Source organism: Choloepus didactylus, chromosome 4 (genome assembly GCF_015220235.1).
Source record: "Choloepus didactylus isolate mChoDid1 chromosome 4, mChoDid1.pri, whole genome shotgun sequence".
NCBI lineage: Eukaryota > Metazoa > Chordata > Mammalia > Pilosa > Megalonychidae > Choloepus > Choloepus didactylus.
In genome coordinates this window covers 67,150,887-67,164,608 of record NC_051310.1, presented here as the reverse complement: position 1 = coordinate 67,164,608, position 13,722 = coordinate 67,150,887, and the positions used below count along the sequence as shown (strand labels likewise).

The following is a 13,722-nucleotide window of genomic DNA, read 5'->3' as shown; positions in this document are numbered from 1 at the left end:
GCTCTCAGTCCCAGGAACCACACAGACACCTGAAGTTCCATGGACTGACCACATCACACACAAACAGCTCAGAATCTCAAAATTTAGCAATAACTGTTACAACTCATAAATAAATGTGACTGCTATAAGAGCATATAGTCTAGGAATCTTTACATAAGCCTTCCCCTGATAACCCATGCTCCCAGATTCAATTCTCAGAGTTTGCACATTATTATTAGTCCATTTTAGTGGGACATTATAATGTTTGTCTTTTCATTTCTGGCTTATTCTCTCAATCTACTGTCCTCACAGTCCATTCACCTAGTTGCACACCTCATGTCCTTCCTTCTTCCTGCTCCCTCATGCAAAAACATTCTTATATTTGTACATTTAATCACACTCATTGACCACTTCAGGTTTCACTAAGTTATACAGTCCAAGTATACCTTCTATTTTTTCTTCCAGTGTCATACAGACCCCTAACCTTCCTCTTTCAACCATATTCACAGTTATCTTTTTTCAGTGTACTTACAATATTGTGCTACCATCACAGTATTGTGCTATCCATTTCTGGATCTATACAATCAATCCTTTAGATCATTCTATAATCCTTCAATGTCAAATGCCTGATCTCTACCCTGTTTCTAACTCCTGATATCTTCATTTCTACATTCTTCTCCAAAACTCTCTCCTGGCTTTTCCTGTCTGTAGCATGCCCTTTAGCATTTCCTGTAGAGGAGCTCTCCTGTTCATGAACTCTCCCAGTGTCTATCAGCAAATATTTTAAACTCTCCCTCATTTTTGAAGGAAAGTTTTGCCAGATATAGGATTCTTGGTTGGCAGTTTTTCTCTTTCAGTATTTTGAATATGTCATACCACTGCCTTCTCAACTCCATGGTTTCTGCTGAGAGAGCCACACTTAGTCTTATCAAGCTTCCCTTGTATGTGACGGATCACTTTTCTCTTGCTGCTTTCAGAATTCTCTGTCTTTGACACGTGAAAATCTGATTAGTAAGTGTCCTGGAGTAGGTCTATTTGCATCAATTCTATTTGGGATACACTGTGCTTCTTGGACCTGTAATTTTATATCTTTCATAAGAATTGGGAAATTTTCATTGATTATTTCCTCTATTATTCCTTCCGAAGCTTTCCCTTTCTCTTCTCCTTCTGGGGCACCTATAACATGTATATTCATGCACTTTATGTCCTTCAGTTCTCTGAGACCCTGCTCATATTTTTCCATTCTTGTGTGCAGGATTTCAAATATCTTGTCCTCCAGCTCACTGATCCTTTCTTCTGCCTCTCCAAGTTTGCTGTTGTATGTCTCCATTGCATTTTTCATCTCTTCTATTGTGTCTTTCATTCCAATAAGTTCTGCCATTTGTTTTTTCAAGCTTATGAATTCTTCCTTATGATCACCCAGTGTCTTCTTTATATCTTTCATCTCTTTTGTCACATTCTCTCTCACATTGTTGATTCAGTTTAAAAGATTTGCTTGAACATCTATAATCTCAGTTGAAATGTTAGTTTCTTCCTTTGACTGGGCCATATCTTCCCATTTCCTGATGTGGCCCATGATTTTCTGCTGTCTTGGCATGTGGTTTCCCTGATTGGCTTATTTTGGAAGTGTTTTCTCTCTTTTGCATAAGGTTTCCTTGTTGGCTGACTTTGATCTCTATCTTTTCTTTGTTTTTCTCCCCAGCCAGTTGTCAGATTTGTTCTGTCCCCCAGTCTTCTCCCCAGAATCAGGTGTCCACCATGGCCTGTCACAGGATTGGAGGTGGGCACTGGGCACCCCAGCAAGTTCACTGTGTGTGGTAATACAAATCTGCTGGCTTCCAGTGGTGCTCTATATTCCACCAGCTAGCAAGACCTGGGTTTGTTTGGGGGCCCTGCTTTAACAGTTGGGTCTCCCCTATTTCTCAGCCAAAACAGGGCCAAGTTTCCATACAGAGCATATAGGCCAACTCCTGTGTTCCTTGAAAAGGGTCCTTGCACTTTCTGGACTGTCCAGCAGATGTTGCTGTTTGGTAACTTAATCATTCTCAGAGCCTATTCTGCCTCAGAGCACAGCTGGGCTGAAACTGTGGGACCCCTATGCCCTCACTCCCAGCCAAAATCCAGCTTGAAGTGAAGCTCTGTCCATGGCACAGCTCTACCCCCCTCCCCAGCTGAGCCAGTGCTCCAGCTATCCCCAAGGCAAGGAACTGGCTACTGGCTGATGCCTCTCTGTGGCAAAGTACACCTTCAGCTGACGCAGCACTCCAGCTGTTTCCAAGGCAGGGAAAGGGCAGCTGCCTGCTGCTGCCTCTCTCGAGGGTGCAGGAAGGGCTTTCAGACCCAGGTCTGGAAACATGTCTCTGCCCACATTTTCTCAGTCTCTGTCCCTCACTGATCTGGGCCTTGAAACGTCCTCCCCTGTCCACCAGGTCTTCAAACAGTGAGGGTATTTTCATTTCTGTGAGGTTTTAAAATCTGTTTCCTGGTGGGAGGGGTCCCATCTGTTGGCTTCTGTGCCTCTCCCACCTGGAGACGGAGTGAGGGGGCAGGAGAGGACCAGCTGGTCTAGGATGGAAGGCTCCTCCCTGCTATGTCTTCTCTTTCTTCAGTTCGGCATTTGCAAGGTCTTACTCCAGTCTATATCCTCCTCCAGAGTTTCAAACAATTCAGAATTGTCCTTTTTTTGTTGACTCTCTGGAGAGAAGTTTTCAATAGCTGCATATGTCACCATATTGATGATATCACCCCTATATTAGGTTTTAAATACCTGTATTTCTTATCACTCATATGAATACTTGTTTTTCCACTTTTCACCTATTGTCATAAAACAATCAGGGTAAAATGTAATAAAACCCTAAAATAACCTTTAGTCCGAAGCTATGATGATGCTACCTGTATCATGAGGCAGCCCCACTTATGCCTGGTGGCATTCAGGTAAGCTCACCTGGAGCACACGTGCACTGACCATGCCATGCCCTTCACACAGGTTTTCCCACTTAGCTGACCCTCCTTCCAAGACCCGCGCTGCACACACTGGGCCAGCAAGCATTCTCTCTGAGTAGGCTTCCCTCACCGATGTTCTACCTTCTAGAAGAATCTCAGAAGGGCGGGGATGCAGAGTGGGAGTGCTGCAGGCACCACCTGCCCAGCTGGCATCTCTGCCTCCTACAGACCCGTCCCAAAACCCCCCAGGTCTTTCTGCAACCCTTGCCCAGACCTACCCCAAGCTCTCAGCCACAGGGTCCCTCTGCCGGCCAGGGACACCCCTCAACCCAATTCCTCAGACATGTGGCTACTCTCTATGCCCCTCCTGGGGAAGGTGGAACCTTCTGAGTCCTATCCTTGCAACTTGAGGGCAGACTCCCTCCCTGCCATCCCCCAGCTTCCTCTGATCTGGGTGCTCAAGAAGAAGCTGAAGCCTTTGTGGGATAGCTCTTCCCTGAGTCTGGGGAGACAGTAGGGCAGAGATGCACCCTCAGCCTCCTCTCACCACCACAGCACACTCCCACACACCCCTTCCATGCAAATGAGGCCTGGGGGACAAGACTTCCACCTGTAAAACCCCACATTGGCAGTCCCCAGACTGCCTCCTTGAAGGAAAGAGGTGAGATCAAAGAACATGGAAAATGTTTTGTGGAAACTCTCTCCTGACTCTCCAGACTCTCATCAGACTGCAAAGTCTCATGTCAGAAATCAGAATCTGAACATACACCTTTTAATTCCCTTCCCATTCTGGCTGTGATGATCCCAATGCCCCCACCTCCCCCTACCCCAGTCACCACACCCAGACATTCGTGTGTTCTGAGCAGCCGAGAAAGGGCTGGCCACTGGGAAATGCCAAGGAAAATCATGAAACACTTCCCAAAGCATCACAGGGGTACTCACAGGTTTTTCCCAGGGAAGTGTGTCTTGTGCATGGGCCCTTACTCCCAACCAGCACACATTCCTCCTAGGCTGCTTTTGAGTAAGGACCCCTGGTCTTTTCACTTTTCACTCTGTTGGGGTAGGGTGTGGCCCATCCATATCACTCATGATCCTTCCCTCCCCACATAATCAGCCAGCCCACAAGCACAGGATCTAAGGGGTGCAGTCAGTGTCTCAGTGTGGGGCATGTCAGGGACAAACAGGCAAAGTCCCTAATCTCAAGGAGAGACAGGATAGCAAATAAACAAATATGTGTGCCAAGTGGTAACAGTGCTATGGAAAACTCAAGAACAGAGGTGGGGTTTTTTCCCACAGGGAGATGTCTCCCACACTGGGATAGTTGAACAGAAATCTGAATAAAGGGATGGGTGGGCCAAGGAGAGTGCGGGAGGGTCTCCAAGGTAGGGACCACAGATGGGAGTGTACTTAGGGGTGGAGGAAGAGAAGAGAGCCCAAGTGGCTGGGGTGAGCCAAGAAGATTGCCGTACGACAGGGTATGGTCCATTGGGCAGGGAGTCCATCGGCCACGGGGGACCATAGGGCAACGCGGGTGGCCGTAGGACAGGAGAGTGGTCCATAATGCAGGATATATGGTAGAAATGCTGGTCCATAATGTCCTAGGAGCATAATTGATAAACAGGGAAACCATCTATCTGTAGCAATAAAGAATATCCATAGCTCACCTAGGGACTTTCCTTGGAAACCCTCAATTCCACCCTTTCTCCCAGGAACACCTAATCCCTCCAGGCTTTGGACACATCTCTGCCACTTACATATTCCTAATTCATGCTGTAGAAGGACTAGTGTTCTGTTGACTGAAAGTCTAACTTTGGAGCATAAACTGTAAACTAGGAAGCACGTCCTTTCCTTCTTCTGTGATAGCCTTGAACTGTCAATCTATCACACCTCCTCTCCTCTAGCTATGTTGGGCAGAGCCCAGAGCTTTCAGCATCTTCAGGGGTAAAGACTGGTCTTTCCGGTGCAGTGGAAACATCAGCCAGTTCCACAGTCTTGTGCCCTGGGCTGGCCCCCCTGAATGACCCTAGGACCAGGATGTGTTAGCCTGGGGACCGGTGAGAGGCAAGTGAGGCAGAGCCAACTGCCAGCTCCCAAAAGGGCCCAGCTGCCTCCACAGACAGCCCTCCCACCCTGACATATGAGTCCAGCCAGTAATAGCTGCATAGTGAGCATCCAGGTCTGTGTCTTTGTTCTGCGGCAGCATTAGACAATAGATAGCTGATACACCAGGCAGATACAGCTTCTGGAGAACGTCTCTGGCCCCAGTTTCCCTTGCACGCTGCCCTAAGCTCCTACATTGAAATTCTGGAGCCAGCAGGTCACCTTCCAAGGGTGCTCTTCAATGCATATGCATTTACGACACAAAATAACTGTTTATCAAAACCTGTATGGAGACAGCAGCAGTCTGGCGGCCGAGTATGAGCCATGCAACCATCCTCTTCCTCATTGTCGCTGCCCCCGGGATCCTTTAGACAGCGTGTGCTAGTTGCAAGCCTGCCGCCCTCCAGTCCTCCAGGCCACCGGTCCACTGCTCCACCAGTTCTTGCACCGCCGCTGCCAGCGCTGAGGGGTGGCCGGGCAGCTCCCACCCCCCACCCCCCACCCCCGCCGGTATTCTTCTGGTATGAAAAGCAAGGTATGAACTGCAGGTTAGGTTCACCAAGAAGCTTCATTAACCAACTTTTCTGTGCTGCCTGTACTTCAGAAACATGGAATAATCCATATAATATGCATACGGCAAAATATCAACACAAACATTTTTAAACCAAACTTTCAGTAGTTATTTAGATATTTAGTCTCAGATATTGCAGATAATTCAGTTAAAAATATATGACTTTCTCCCATGACTGAAGAATTTACTGATGGGAGCTTACAAACTGGAGGAAAAGTTCTTGTCCATGGAAATACGGGGATCTCAGAAGAGCTGCTTTGTTATTGCATACATTATGGAAACATTTGGAATGAGGTACAGAGATGCATTTGCTTATGTTCAAGAAAGAAGATTTTGTATTAATTCTAATGCTGGATTTGTCCATCAACTTCAGGAATATGAAAACTTCCACCTAGAAAAATTAACGATACAGACAGAAAGGTTATTATCTGTCCATTATGGTACCACAGGCATTCTGAAGAGAGCACATGAAGAAGATGATGATTTTGGAAACGTGCAAGTGGCAACTACATAGAATGGTTGACTCAAGAGCAACATTATAGAAGATGTAAATTTCTATTTGGAAAGGAGAAAGTACCAGAGACAATAATAATGTAAAATGGTAAAAACAAAACCAAAAAAAAAAAAAAAAAACAAGCTTTCTTTTCAGTTATATGTTGCTTCTACACATGTTTTTCTGCAACCTGTTGAACAACATTTTAAGATGTTTGACTTCTGCAATAAATGGCATTGATGCTTTTACTCCTTTCTGTTTTTTTTTTTTTTATTTCTCACTTTACAGTTTTATTATAAACCAAGAATTTTGGACTTACAAAGAGGTATTATTGCAATAATGCACTTTTCATACTTGAAATTTATTTGTGTACTATAAAGTTATTACTTTAAACAAAGTGCAAGTTAAGGGGATTTGTTTATAAGATTTTGGTAGTTTATAACAAAAGAATTAACTTGAAGTTCGCTAAAAATTCATTTTGTGTTATATATATTACATTTTAAAAATAATTTTATAGTTCAGTTTGACGATGGAGCCTCTTACAGAAAGATTAACAAAATGCAATAATCTGACATGTTGTACAACTCAATATCTTAATTGTCCTTTTAATTTTATAAGCTCTTCTTTGTCCTTCACTAATAGTGTTTCAAACATGTCATTAGCCAATTTTCCTTACTTTAACATGATCCAGTTATTGCTTCCTTCCCTGTTACCTTCCTAATTTGTTTATTCCATTAAAAAAAGTTTAATGAACAAAGGAAGTTGTTTTACTTTATAGTATCAGATTCTCTCCAAAAAGGGGCCATGTTAGAAACTTCAAGTAACTTCCCTTTTTTGTATTACTTATTATGGGTTCTTTTAAGAATCTGTGTATCTTTTTTTGGGAGGTGGGGGTTAGTTTGGTTTGTCCAAAATGGTTCTAAATAGAATATACCAATGTAGCACTATTGTTTTTTCCCCTAAGTGAAACCAAAAAAAGAAAAGTGCTTTACATCATTTAAAAAATAAAAAGATAAATCCACATGACCTCCAAAATTAATATACAGAGAAGTGAAAAATAAGATTAATGTTTTCTGTAATTTTTTTTCTTTTTTTAAACCATAAATTAGTTTAAATAAAAAATATTAAGGTTTGAAGAGAACTTAGCAAATTATTTGGAACATGCTCATTTTATGTTATCTTAATGATTCTGTGAGATTGTTCCAGCCCTGATGAAAGCTTTTCTCTGAAAATGCATTTATTGGTGAAAGTGATTTGTGGGAGACCTTATTGTTTTAAATTTAAATTATCTTTTTAATAAGTTCTTTAAATTGAGTTAATCCAAATTTTCCCCATAATTTGCATTAGCAAAGTTACTTTATGAATCCTTGGTTCTCTGTGTTTTTATCTATATGTATAAAAATTGCTTTAAGAACAAATGAAAAAATTGCAGGGTTTGCTGTAGGGTTTTATTTTTATTTTTAAAAGGAAAGGATGGAGAGAGGGAGAGAGGAAGGAAGGAAGGAAAGAAGGAAGGAAGGAAGGAAGGAAGGAAGGAAGGAAGGAAGGAAAGAAGGAAGGAAGACAGGCTAGCAGGCCAGCATGCTTAAAAATAAAATTCCAGGTAGGTAAAAGACCTAAATGTAAAAAGCAAAATACTTAAAACTTTTAAAAATTAGAAGAAAACCTTTATGACATCAAAGTAAGAATGATACAAAAAGGCACAAAATGAAAAAAGATGTGTAAATCTGACCATATTAAACATTTTAGCTAAAAAAAAACACCCATAAATAAAAAGGAAGATGAACCTTACAATAGAAGACGTCTGAAGCACATGACCAAAAAGGGTTGATATGCAAGCCATTAAAAAAAAATCTGCAACACAGCAAGAAAAATATGGACAATCCATTAAAAAATGAGCAAAGGGTATGAAGTGGCACATTATGAAAAATAAACCCACATTCCAATAAACAGAGAGAAGATACTTGGCTTCCCTGGTCAACAGAAAATGCAGATTAAACTCACAGTAAGATACCAGGTCCCACACAGGACATCTCATAGCCCCACAGCACCACATGCCAGGAAGTGTGGAGAGCGTCCCCCGCTGGTGGGAAGTGCACTAACACAATTCCCCCTCTGTACCATCCAGTAAATCCAAAGGGTGTACATTTTAGGAAGCAGCAATTCCATTCCCAGGTAAAGAGGTCCCCTAGAGAAACCCTCCCACACCACCCTAGAGTTGACACATGAGGATATTCATTGCAGACAGTTTTAAATAGCAAAATAACTGGAGAAGACCTGAATAGTCACTGACAGGAGAAGATAAGCAAATTATGTGGTATTTATAGGATGAAATTTTATACATGCAGTTCAACAAGAGCCAGGTGCATTGTGATGGTTAATTTCATGTGTCAACTTGGCTAGGTTATGGTGTCCAATTTTTGGTCAAGCAAGCACTGGCCTGATTGTTACTGTGAGGGTATTTCACAGATGGATTTACATCATTAGTCAGTTGATTGCATCTACTGCTGATTACATCTACAATCAACAAAGGAGACTGCCCTCAGCAATGAGGGAAGTCCTCCAATCAAATCAGTTGGATGTCTTAAAGTGAGCAATGAGGTATCAGAAGTTAGAAAGAATTTCTGCCTCTTCTTCAGCCAGCCAGCTTCTCCTAGTGAATACAATTTCACCTACACCAGAATTTCTAGCTTGCAGCCTTCCCTACAGAGTTTGAACATGCCAGACTCCAGAATCACCTTTTGTGAAGTTTCCAGTTTGTGGTCTGCTCTACAGAATCAGCACAGAATCAGCCAATTCCTATAACAAATATCTCTCTTCTGTCTGTCTGTCTGTCTCTCTCTCTCTATATATATATATATATACACACACACACACACACACACACACACACGTACATATATATCCTGTTAGTTCTGTTTCTCTGGAAAATCCTGATTAATATATCCATCAACATAGACAAACCTCAAAAACATGGTGGACAAAAAGAGCAACTTAAAGTCTTCCTATTTGCATAACAATAGCATACGCTACTTAGTGATACAGAAACATGCAGTAAAAGTATAAAAACACACACTCGTGAAATCAACAGCAACTCAGGATAAGTCCTGCCTCTGGAGAGGGGGAAGGGCAGGATCCAGGCAGGTGGGTACCTTCATGTTCACCAGAGAATATGTTATACTTTTACGCATTCTGTGACACTTTCTTTTTTTCAGTGATAGAGAGACAACCAATACTGCCTAGATCAGGACTTGTCGGCTGTGGGGACAGGACTGCAGAGTGACCCAAGTGTCCTTACAAAGGGTATCTGTAGGAACTTTATTCATGATACTGCTTCATCATTTTAAAGGCATGTATGCATTGCAAATTATGAATTTGGGGGTGTGAGGATTGATTTGTAAAATCTATTTGTTGTTTATACCTCAGTTAATATTAAAAGATTCAGCAAAACTTTTTCTTTTTTATGTAAATCCTGATTTTCCTAACATGTAAAACAATATTTAATTGACTCCCTTGACTTATTTATATGAAATAAAGCATGTTTTATAACATGGATCTATGTTTTTTAAAACCATGTAAAGTTTTTTGTGTCTTTTTTAAAAATTCTGGTATAAACATGACATAAAATTTCCTTTTATAACCATTTTAAAGTATACTGAATTCAGTGGTGTACATTCAAAATATTATGCTATCATCGCCACCATTCATTACCAAAACTATTCTATCACCCCAAACAGAAACATTGCACCAATTCAGTTTTAACTCCTCACTTCCCACCCCCACCCTTGGCAACCTGTTCTCTTAATTCCACTTCCTTGGCTTTGAATATTCTAATTATTTCATATCAGTGAGATCATACAGTATTAATCGCCTTGTCTGGCTTACTTCACTCAACATGATGTCTTCAAGGCACATCCATGTTGCCATGTGAATCAGAACTTCATTCCTTTTTCCAGCTGAATAATTTCTCACTGTGTTATATACCACATTTTGTTCATCCATTCATCTGTTGATGGACACGTGGTGCTTGTACTTTTGGCAGTTGGGAATAATGCTGCTATGAACACCAGTGTGCAACTAACATAATACTTTTAATACCTTAAATAATACATTAAATTCCAAGTCTTCATACCAAAATCTCCCTGTTCTATTTTCATTATCTTTTGGAGTTATGTTAACCACATTTTACAGACATCATCTGTCCAAAACAGGCCAGGAAAGTGATCTAATAGTGAAAAGCTTTTTGAAAAATTCCTGGAAATTTTTCCCACAAAAAAAAAAAAAATGTGGGAAACAGTGCTCACAGAAAACCTGTATTTGTGAATTCCCCATTTACTAGATAAAGCTACTTGTAGCTCACCTCCACTCTGTGAGGAATGGGCTGGAATCATGGCCCACAGGAACCCGGCTGGGCCAGGGCTCAGGGGGCTCTGCTCCGATGTCTCCTGGCCCTGGTTGCCGTCCACTGGCAGAGGCCCCAGTCAGCTCCTGTCCTCGCAGGCCTGCACCCAGCAGGAGAGACGTCTCATGGGACTCCATCTCCAGCACACCAGCAGCCAGCAGGTCATCTTTCTTCTCTAAATGCATGCTTCTATAGTCACTCTTCTCACTGAAGCCTGTCAGAAGGAAACCATTGTTTAGGAAATCAGACTGGGAATATCATCTGCACCTTGCTATTGAATAGTACAGTAGAAAAGCTGCTGATAAGAAGTACTTTCTATAAAATCATAGAAAATATGTCAGAATGCTTTATACTAGCAATGATCTAAGTATTCAACAACTGAGCATTATTATATAAATTGTAATGTGTCTATATTATGAAATGCTATGCAGCCATAAAAATGGTCTAGAGGTATATTTATTGATTTGGGGAAATGTTAAGGCTATCTAAAGGACAATTGGTACATGGTGATATCTTTATTAAATTAAATATGTATGTATTCACTGACATGAGGATTAAGATGGCAGAGTGAGAAGCTTCAGGAATCTGTAACCTAACAGGGCTTTGAGCAGGCAGCAAGAACTTGCATAAACGTATTTCTCAAAGCTCCAGAAAAGAGCTAACAGAGTGCAGTAATAACAACTGCCATATCAAGAAAAAGCTACTTAAAAGTGGTAGGGGCCATCTCTCTCTGGCTAAGCCAACTTGAAAGGTGAAATCACTGCCCTCCCCCCTACGTGGGATCAGACACCCAGGGAAGTGAATCTCCCTGGCAACGTGGAATATGACTCCCGGGGAGGAATGTAGACCCGGCATCGTGGGATGGAGAACATCTTCTTGACCAAAAGGGGGATGTGAAAGGAAATGAAATAAGCTTCAGTGGCAGAGAGATTCCAAAACGAGCCGAGAGATCACTCTGGTGGGCACTCTTACGCACACTTTAGACAACCTTTTTTAGGTTCTAAAGAATTGGGGTAGCTGGTGGTGGATACCTGAAACTATTAAACTACAACCCAGAACCCATGAATCTCGAAGACAGTTGTATAAAAATGTAGATTATGAGGGGTGACAGTGGGATTGGGAATGCCATAAGGACCAAACTCCACTTTGTCTAGTTTATGGATGGATGTGTAGAAAAGTAGGGGAAGCAAACAAACAGACAAAGGTACCCAGTGTTCTTTTTTACTTCAATTGCGCTTTTTCACTCTAATTATTATTCTTGTTATTTTTGTGTGTGTGCTAATGAAGGTGTCAGGGATTGATTTAGGTGATGAATGTACAACTATGTAATGGTACTGTAAACAATCGAAAGTACAATTTGTTTTGTATGACTGCGTGGTATGTGAATATATCTCAATAAAATGATGATTAAAAAAAAAAAAAAAAAAAAAAAAGTGGTAGGGGCCAGCTCAAGTGGCTGCCCTCCCTCAGAGAATTCAGACCCCAGGGTCTGAGGGGGGTGGGGGGGACCAGAAACAACTTGAGCTTGGCTCCTGATGCCCTCAGCCCCTCACCAGGTCAAAGGCCCCTGAGGATTAAAGGGACAACACCTCTTTACACCAGTAGGGAACTGTGGGCTGGCAAGTGCCACCTGCTGGGCAGTATAAGGAAAGCACAGAGTCTGGAGGCCTCACAGGAAAGTCTCACAATCTGTTGGGTCTCAGCCTAAGGGAAACCTGATACTGAATACAGACTTCTCCTGAGACCTGAGCCCCTCTGGTCTGGGAAAATCTGATTGGGGTAATCAAGGAAACCAGATGCCTAGACAACAAAAAATTACTAATCACATTAGGAAAAATGAAGATATGGCCCAGTCAAAGGAAGAAAACTTACATTTCAACTGAGATACAGGAGTTGAAACAACTAATCAAAGATCTTCCAAAAAATATGCTAAATCAATTCAAAACTCAAATCAATGAGTTGATGGAAGATATGGCAAAAGAAATGAAGGATATAAAGAAGACATTGGGTGAACATAAGAAAGAACTCAAGAGTATGAAAAACAATTGGCAGAACTTATGGGAATTAAAGGCACAATACAAGAGATGAAAAACACAATGGAGACATACAACAGCAGATTTGAAGAGGTAGAAGAAAAGATTCATGAGCTGGAGAACAGGACATCTGACATCCTACCTACAAAAGAACAGATAGGGAAGAGAATAGAAAAATATGAGCAACATCTCAGGAAACTGAATGACAACATGAAGCACATGACTGTACATGTCATGGATGTCCCAGAAGGCGAAGAGAAGGGAAAAGAGGCAGAAACAATAATGCAGGAAATAATCAATAAAAATTTCCCATCTCTTATGAAAGATGTAAAAGTACAGATCCAAGAAGTGCAGCATGCCCCAAACAGAATAGCTCAAGTAGACCTATGCCAAGACACTTAATAATCAGATTATCAAATGTCAAAGACAAAGAGAGAATTCTGGAAGCAGCAAGAGAAAAGTGATCCATCACATACAAGGGAAGCTCAATAAGACTATGGGCAGATCTCAGTAGAAACAATGGAGGCAAGAAGGCAGTGTATTGATATATGTAAGACACTGAAAGAAAAAAACTGCCAAGAATTTTATGTCCAGCAAAACTGTCCTTCAAATATGAGGGAGAATGTAAAGTATTCTCAGACAAACAGATGATAAAGAGAGTTTGTACGCAAGATACCTGCTCTACAGGAAATACTAAAGGGAGCATTATAGGCAGATAGGAAAAGACAAGAGAAAGAGGTTTGGAGCACAATTTTGGGTGAAGGTAGCACAATAATGTAAGTACACTGAATAAAGATGACCGTGAGTATGGTTGAAAGAGGAATATTAGGGACATGTGGGACACCAGAAGGAAAGATGGAAGGTAAAGACTGGGACTGTATAACAGTGAAACCTAGAGCAGTCAATGATTGTGATAAAATGTAAAAATATGTTTTAACATGAGGAAGAACAAATGAGTGTCAACTTTGCAAGGTGTTAAAAATGAGGTGGTATTGGGAAAAAAATACGATCAATGAAAACAGTAACATTGTAATGTGCTTCCTTTAATGTAACAAATACAATATACCAAAGCTAAATGTCTCTCAGAGGGAGATATCAGGGAAGGGTGTGGAATTATTGGCATAGGTGATGCTGTCTGACTTTTATTTTATCTTATTTTAATTTCATCTTTTCTTTTGTTGCTTTTTAGTTGTCATTTTCT

At 41.3% G+C, this 13,722-nt stretch overlaps 1 protein-coding gene across 1 annotated transcript in view; it reads right to left on the bottom strand.

Moving 5' to 3' along the window:
• Nucleotides 1–13,722, bottom strand: part of OCA2 (OCA2 melanosomal transmembrane protein) — a 386,050-nt gene that overhangs the window by 352,538 nt on the left and 19,790 nt on the right. The window contains exon 2 of the mRNA XM_037832810.1: nucleotides 10,447–10,702. Coding sequence (XP_037688738.1) covers nucleotides 10,447–10,673 — 227 coding nt within the window. The 5' untranslated portion in view covers nucleotides 10,674–10,702. The remainder of the gene's footprint in view (nucleotides 1–10,446; nucleotides 10,703–13,722) is intronic.